Below are 8,816 nucleotides of genomic sequence, written 5' to 3' on the forward strand. Positions count from 1 at the left end.
CTCTGATATTCATTATAAGCATATCTTTTCCATGTAAAATGATTTATTTAATTCAGAAAACCTGATTTATATTACAGTGTATGTACTGTCTGGTGTCTAAACAAAGGCTCACCATTGGCTGAGATATATTGGTGAACCATGATCAAATGAAATTTTGAATATACATAAATATACTTTTCTGTCTAGAAATTATTTAGATCCATATTTTAAGGCATTCAGTCCTTTCAAATGTTGGCTTTGGTCCATAAATTGATTGAGATTTTGTGCAGAAGAACAGGTGATTGTCTGCAGCTTGATCATTGTAGCTTCACTCCCATATCTTCAGTGAAATAGTGAATAGCCATGTGTATGTATCATTAGTTTGGGGGGAAAATAAGGAAAGTAAACATATTCTTTGTTTATTGGTTATATGACATCTGGATGTGGAACACAGCTACTATCATAGTGTTGCCTGTGAGGGACAATTCACAGACTGTTTCCAACGAGTGAAAAACATTTTGACACCTTCTTCCGAATCTCTTTGGTATTTATGCCGTATATGATTGGATTCAACATAGGAGGAATGATCAGGTAGAGGTTGGAAATAAGGATTTGAACAGATGGGGCTGAAGAAGCCCCAAATCTTTGAGATATGAAGGAGAAGAGGGCTGGGATATAAAACACTAAGATAACACCAACATGGGCAGCACATGTGTTACCAACTTTATATCTGGCTTCTCTGTTAGGAAGTCTCAGCACAGCCATTATAATCATGGTGTAGGACAGAATAAGACAGATTGTATCTAATCCTACCACTAGCAAAGGAACCAATAACCCATAAATAAAGTTGATTCTGATATCACCACAGGAGAGCTTTGCCACCGCCATGTGCTCACAGTAAGTTTGTGGAATAATATGATTCCCACAAAATGGGAGCCTTCTGACAAGGAATGGATGAGGAAATATCAATAAAGTCCCTCTCATTATCACAAACAGTCCCATTTTTGCAATCATGGAATTGGTCAGGATAGAGGAGTATCTCAGTGGGTGACAAATGGCCACATAACGATCAAAGGACATAGTTAAAAGGACAGAGGTCGCCATTAAGGATGAGGAATGGATCAGAAACATCTGCACTAGACATTCCTCAAAAGTGATCTCTCTTAGTTTGAACCAGAAGAGCAGAAGCATCTTGGGAATGGCGGCATTTGACTGGACAAGGTCAGTGACTAATAACATGGAAAGGAGCAGGTACATTGGCTGGTGAAGCCTCCTGTCAGTTTTTATGATAAGAAGAACAGTAATGTTGGCTGAAATGGTTACTATATACATGCAACACAGTGGTATTGAGATCCAAACATGCATCTCTTCCATCCCTGGGATCCCAATCAGGATGAATGGAGAGGAGATCTGATTGGCTCTGCTGAGGTTTGACATGATGACTAACAGGAAGAAGCTGCAGGGCATCTCCACATATTCTTGCCACTAAATGGAAATGTTACTTCTATTTCTTTTCTGTTTCTTCTCTGCCCAGTTATACAGTCTTTGCAATGAGCCATGGAAAATTCTTCCTGAAATAAACAACACAGACATTGAAATATCAGAACATGAAACAGAATTTGCACCAGGACTCTCACTTTTTCCAAGCCCAACAGACACAATAATAAGCCCATCAATAAAGAGAAGAGGAAATTGTCTTTAGTGGGTGTCTTATCAAATACCTTCCTACATTTACAATTGATCCCAATTGCTTTATAACGTGCAATTGTGTCTCTTACATGTGAAAACCCATCCTACATGTATTAATACCTGTCCTACTGGCGAAAAACAAATTTTCTGCCCAGAATGACTTGGTCTCCTGGCACAATACCTGTGTAATCGCTCCTGTATCCTGTAATAATATCCTGTAATAATATCCTGTAATAATATCATGTAATAATATCCTGGTGACACCTGTGCCCTCCCAGCCGTCATTAACCCAGTGATATCCAGCCCATGGCACATTGACCCAAATTAGGGATTTCCCAATGAATAAACCCAGATCCTCTACTGATTCCCATTGCTGGGTGTATAGCAAAGAGCTGATTATATATAAAGTGATGTAGAGCAGCAGGACTTTCCCCCACAGACAGGATTAGGTACCTGGGAAGGTCTCACTGATGATGGGAGAGAGGATTCAGCTCCTAACGATGCAGAGGAACCAGTCACACTCCTTTCCTTTGGGTCTGAAGATTTATAGGAATAGATTCCTTCTAAACAGAACCTTGTCCTATAGAACCATGTACAGTTATAGGCAAATGAATGGCAGCGTCTGTGGCTCAGAGCTGACTGCATATAAATGCCTTTGGTGCAACTTCTCCCACCTGCCTGTGCCTGTACCTAGAAACTGACCTCTACTGACAGTGCCTGATATTTCTGCTGCTGATTCCAATCATATTATCAGCTCAAATTTATTCCACCTACTATAGGAGCCTATGGATGCAGGGTGTAGGTGCTGGTGTAAGAACATACAACCTGAGTTTCCACCAAAAAAAACCTTATAATTTCATGTAACTTCAACTACTGGTGTAGCCCCGAAGGAGTTGCCCCCCAAACCCTGGTACATACCCAGTAGATCGTCATCTAGATCTTCTCATGGTACCAGGGGGGTCCCACCAACCTGCAATAACCTCCAGCCTTTCTGTCTGGGTTCACTGAGGAAAACCTCCTTATAAACCCTATAAACTGCCTCCATAAATAATATAAATAAATCAGCCTCAATTCTCTCCTGGATAAAGTCTCTCCAGAGAATAACTTACAATAAAGCCATTTGAATCACTAATGAGCATGGCATAATTCATGGTGTTAGGTGTGTGAGTGAAATTCTTTAGCCACAAGTGCACTCATATATTGACTGGGGCTCTGAGGGAACCATAGACCTACCACCAAGTAACATACATAGTAACATAGTAAGTAAGGATGAAAAAAGACACATGTCCATCGAGTTCAACCTTTTATTTTTTTGTTTTTTTAACTACCTATCTGCCAGTTGATCCAGAGGAAGGCAAAAAAACCCAACTAAAGCCTCTCCAATTTGCCTTAGAGGGGGAAAAATTCCTTCCTGACTCCAAAATGGCAATGGGACCAGTCCCTGGATCAACTTGGACCATGAGCTATCTCCCATAACCCTGTATTCCCTCACTTGCTAAACACCATCCAACCCCTTCTTATACCTATCTAATGTATCAGCCTGTACCACTGATTCAGGGAGACAATTCCACATCTTCACAGCTCTCACTGTAACAAACCCCTTCCCAATATTTAGGCGGAACCTTTTTTCTTCTAATTGGAATGGGTGACCTTGTGTCAGCTGGAAAGACCTACTGGTAAATAAATCATTAGAGAGATTATTATATGATCTCCTTATATATTTATACATAGTTATCATATCTCCCCTTAAGCGCCTCGTGACTCGTGACTCTATGCCCCATTTAATACAACTCAGGACCTTATTTACCCTTGATGCTGCTGACTGGCATTGCTTGCTACAGCCAAGTTTATCATCTACATAATGGATTTGCCTAGTGCAGTCCCATTAAGGGTATAAGTGGAATTGTTGCCCACTACAGATGTCAAATTTACTGGCCTATAATTGCCAGGCTGAGATCATAATCCCTATAAATATATATAGTAATTACATCAGCTTTCCTCTATAGGTACAAGTATATACGAATTTGTATGTGGCTCATGTAAAACGGTTTCTTAAATATAAAAGGGAACTGATTTTTATCACGTGAGTAGCATATTGTTTACTTTGTGACTGTAAGAGCACTTGGCCACTGGATTTGGAACAAAGCTAATTTCATATTGTTGCCTGTGAGGGACATTTCACAGACACTTCCATTTTGACACTTTCTTGCAAATCTTTTTGGTTTTTATGCTGTATATATGAATAGTGAAGAAAGTATCCCTTATTGTAAAATACAAGGATATTATAAGTCACAGAGGATTTCAATGACCATATAAAAGTACGAGGCTGAATGCAGAGTGTTTTTATACAGGTCATGGAACTCCAAGGTTACTTCTAATATCCTCATATTTTCCAACAAGGGGGTACTTTATTTATTATAGTACACAAGTTTTAATAAGTCGTGTGACAAAAATGACATCACTACTCACCGTTTATAACTGATGACATCAGTAGTCACTGTTTATAAGGATATCATTTACAAGATATTCAAGGCTTTTTGGATTAAACATAGAAGGAATGATCAGGTAGAGGCTGGAAATAAGGATTTGGACAGATGGGGCTGAAGAAGCCTTTAAATCTCTGAGATATGAAGGAGAAGAAGGCTGGGATATTAAACACTAAGATAACACCAACATGGGCAGCACATGTGTTACCAGCTTGCAATCCCCATGAAATGAAAGCCTTCTGACAACAATGGATGAGAAAATATCAGTATGAAAAAAAACAATAAGGTCCCTCTCATTGTCACAAAAAAAATAATTTGTCACAAAAAATTTGTTGGGATAGAGGAGTATTTCAGAGGATAACACATGGCCACATTACCATTGAAGGCCATAGTCAAGAGTATAGAAGACCCCATTACTGAAAAGCAATGCATAAAGAACATCTACACATTCCCAATCAGGATGAATGGAGAGGAGATCTGATTGGCTCTGCTGAGGTTTGACATGATGACAAACAGGAACTTGTTGCAGGGCATCTCCACATATTCTTGCCACTAAAAGGAAATGTTACTTCTATTTCTAGTCTGTTTCTTCGCAGCCCAGTTATACAGTCTTTGCAATGGGCCACGGAAAATTTGTCCTCTAAAAAACACAGACAGTGATATATCAGAACATTACCATGGATCAGAATTAATTCCCATATTCTGACCTTTTTTTAGACCACATGTAAGATTAGGGTATTTAAAGTGAGAAACAACATCACTTCCGGTCTTTTACTGCTTGAGAAAGCCTTAGTGTGGTGAAACGCATTGCAGTATCCAGGTGGGACCATTCCTTGGTGTGGACTTTCCTTTTTTATGCTTTTTATCGAAATCACGAAAAAATCGTGAAAAGTTACAAGTTGCCGGTTCCTCGTGACCCGCTAGTTCGTGAAATCGGTGAAGCAGCGGGAGATCATGAAAGGGAATCGGAGGTTGCGTTCCACTGTGGATCGCATGCATTGTAACAGATGGTGCGCCATCTTGGATCATCGTGAAAAGGAGAAGCAAAGTCGTGAAACAGGCTTGAGGCTGCTAAGAGTTCAAATCTGGCTGTGCCCTTGAGAAATTTCAGAACTGTGTATCTGGTGAGATTATTGCAACTTCTTTTTGGGGGGCCTGTGCAGCTGGCAAAGAGGATGGAGTGGGGGACCCCCCAATATACCCCTTTTTATAATCTGCTCTCTAAATTCAGCCATCTACCGGCCGGCCTGTTTGAAATATCTAACTAAATACTCCACTGCTTCAAAATTACAGTTCTAACTCCTGGGAAATAACTTTTCTGTCTTGTTGAACTACAACTCACAACCATCTAATTTAAGTTACAAGCATATACCAACACCAAGGAACAGTCATTTGAATTTTATCCACAGAAAAGTGATTACCCACCTGGATTGTATTTATTACTGCTTTTATAATTATTTATTCGTAATTTATTCACTGTGTTTCCTGGCCGGCCAGTGTTTTTGTGATTATATAATAGATTGTATTTTTAATATATTGGTTTTGCAGTCCACCTTCTACTTGTTCTTGTAAGATTTGATATATTATTAATATTAACAATAATACCTCCCCCTTATCAGGGTTTCTTTTGAGCAAGCAAAGAATCTATACCAATATGTGTCTTGTAAAGTGTTTATATATTGAGTAATTAATAAATGGATTGTTACACTAAACCAATTACAATTAGATTAAAACAATATTTACACTATTTACAGTTACTGTTTATTTATATAGTCTATATTGTACCACCAGGCCTGTATTGATTCTCTCTTAGTCATCTGTTGGCTCAGTCTCCCATTTTCATTACAGTCTGGCCAGTTAGAGCTCTCTTCCCATGCAAAAAACCCTTCTCCTTGGCTTTCCCATCTGCATCCAGATGCCCACCTTTGTACAGCTAACCTCCCAAACTGATCAGATGCAGAGATTTAAACCCCCCAACTTGCCCAATTCCAGTTGAGCGAGTTTCTCACATATGAATTTAACAACCAGAGCTCTAAGAGGCTTTTCCATCTCTTTATTACTGATGCTGTAGATGATTTAGGAAGCAAGAGACACATATTAGCAGGTGAACTTGCCATTGACTCACTAAAGAAAGACTAAGGAGACATTTAAAACAAAGCTTCAGTGATCAAAAGTCACTCACCAGGTGAAGTGCACTGGAGTGCATAGATCTTCATCAAACTTCTGTTACCTACATCATGTTTTTTCGTGAAAAAAGCTGGCGTCTTTTCCTTTTTTCAGAGTGATTGCCTGCAAAAGTCCTTAAAAAATGTTTTGGGTAACCGGTTTCCCCCTACATTTTCTAACATATGGAACATTAACTATACAGTGGGCTCATGTGTAGGCCATTATATTAACTCTATTGTCTTTATTAAGGTTCCCTGGACTTGTGTAATGTATTTGCTGCAAAATATACGTCCCTTTAACTTTAAATTTCCCGTTGTATGCAAATTAGCCTAAGTAAAGACCTCTAATGAAATTGCACTAGGATTTGCTTGCATTGCAGAAGTAACGCTAGAGAAAATTCGTCATTTTTGGCACTCTGGACACAACTTTGCATTTTAGTGAATTGACGATGTCTGAGCGAATTTTTCGCGAGCCATCGCTGGTGGATTTTCACCGCTTAGTACATTTACCCCATAGATGACTCTCCTGATGGTTTCCTAAAATGCTACAATTATTTCTATTAAAGTTGAACAAAAAGGTTGTACATTTTTACTTGTGATCCCATCTTTGGTTTGCATTTTTGTCATTTCCTTTTACTAAAGCTGTTGAGGAGGTGGGTTCTGGAGTGTTGGCATCCGTTGGTATGGCTTGGCAAGAACTAGGCTTATAGCAGTGCACATGCTCTTGTCCAGGACCTGGGGTAGAAAGAAAGGAGCAAGGTGGCTGATGTTACCCAACTCTAAAGGAAGGAAGTGAAACCTGAGAAACAAGAATGAGCTGAGCAGTGCAGAAGGTCTCCCTCATAGACATTACAGAGCCACAGCAACATGGAGTTGGCCAATTTCCTAAACTGTATACTGATAATGGGGTGATTGCAGAGGACATCTTGTATTTGTCTATATGAATTTTGTGGTCACAGCCTCATAGGTATAAAAATGAATGATGAGCACAACTTTCCACTGTTTGTTACAATCAAGAACATGGACTTCAACATACATTCATAGATTTATATTTGCTATTTTTTTTTATTTATTTTGTACTATCTATTATGAAGACTGATACAATGGTCAAACCAGAATGACAGAAAACTATGAAGAGAAAAAATTACTAAATAACACTGTTGGCTCAAGTCCATCACTGGGCCCAAGTTCAGTAAACCTTAGTAACAGCTGATAGAAAATAGTATGACAGTATGTGACAAACCAAGAGGCAGGGAAAAGCTTTATTGTTTTTAGGATAAAAAGTTGACAATCCTTTCTTTCCATGGAAATGAATGAAAAAAGAGGCGGAAGGCCGCATTCCTGATTTCTTTGGTCTTCGCTCCATACACTAGGGGGTTCAGCATGGGTGGGAAGAGCAGATAGAGGTTGGAAAAGGTTACGTGAATGGTGGGGACAATGTGACCGATCCGGTGGGTAATTATTGAGAAGAGCCCCAATGTGTAGGACAATAGAATAACACAGATATGAGATGTGCAGGTCCTCAAAGCTTTTTTTTTGGCTGTCCTAGTGGAGAGTCCTAAAACTGTCCTGAGAATCATAGAGTAGGACAACCCTATAAAAGCTGCATCAAACACAACAACTAGTAAAACCACAGTAAGGCCATATGCACTGTTTATGGTGGTGCTTGTGCATGCCAACTTCACCACGGACATGTGATCACAGTACGAATGGGAGATATGGTGTGTCCCACAGTACGGGAGTCTGCTGGCCATGATGGTTAAGGGGGTCACAATGATAATTCCTCTGATGATAAGGGCCCCTACTATCTTTTGAATCAAAGTATTTGTTAATATGCTTGTGTAATGCAAGGGGTTGCATATGGCCACGTATCTATCAAAGGCCATAGCCAATAAGATGCCAGACTCGAGGGCTGAGAGGAAATGGACCAAAAACATCTGTGTGAGGCAGGAGACAAAGTCAATCTCCTTGATGTTGGCCCAGAAGATACTGAGCATCTTGGGGGCAATTGAGTTGGACAAGAAGATATCTGTGAGGAACAATACACTGAGGAAATAACACATGGGATTGTGGAGTCGCTGTTCAGATGCAATAAGAAACAATATGACTCCGTTCCCTAGAATTGCAGTCAGGTACATAATGGAGAGGGGAATAGAGATCCAGATGTGATCAGACTCCAGGCCTGGAATTCCCACAAGCACAAACATGTTTGACCAAAGCTGAGAGTTATTGGGAAATTCCATTGCACTGCCCACGGTGTGACTTTGATTTTTGGTGAGATTTTCATTGCTTCCTGCAAATAGACAAGCTGTTACCCTGGGGACAGAGATATGTGGATATTTTTAAATAATCTTTAAGAAATTCAGAAATCTCTGCAGATATACATGAACAGAATTAATTGACTGGGATTTGCAGTAATTTCTCCCTCTATTGAATTTACACATTCAGCTTGATGGTGTATTGGGGAGCGTCGCTGCCTCACCTGCCTAAAGCCTTG

At 39.7% G+C, this 8,816-nt stretch overlaps 2 protein-coding genes across 2 annotated transcripts; both read right to left on the reverse strand.

Annotated features, from left to right (window-relative positions):
• Nucleotides 1-465: 465 nt before the first annotated feature.
• On the reverse strand, nt 466-1,561 carry LOC108707602 (olfactory receptor 52K2). Its single transcript, XM_041581317.1, has one exon. The coding sequence runs from the start codon at nt 1,444-1,446 to the stop codon at nt 466-468; it is 981 nt and encodes a 326-aa protein (XP_041437251.1). The 5' UTR covers nt 1,447-1,561.
• Nucleotides 1,562-7,590: 6,029 nt separating this feature from the next.
• On the reverse strand, nt 7,591-8,598 carry LOC108707603 (olfactory receptor 52N2). The gene has a single exon (XM_018245593.2). It carries the CDS (start codon nt 8,560-8,562, stop codon nt 7,591-7,593), a length of 972 nt encoding a protein of 323 aa, XP_018101082.1. The 5' UTR covers nt 8,563-8,598.
• Between the last annotated feature and the right edge of the window lie 218 nt (nt 8,599-8,816).

This window comes from Xenopus laevis, chromosome 2L, assembly GCF_017654675.1.
Source record: "Xenopus laevis strain J_2021 chromosome 2L, Xenopus_laevis_v10.1, whole genome shotgun sequence".
NCBI classification, from domain to species: domain Eukaryota; kingdom Metazoa; phylum Chordata; class Amphibia; order Anura; family Pipidae; genus Xenopus; species Xenopus laevis.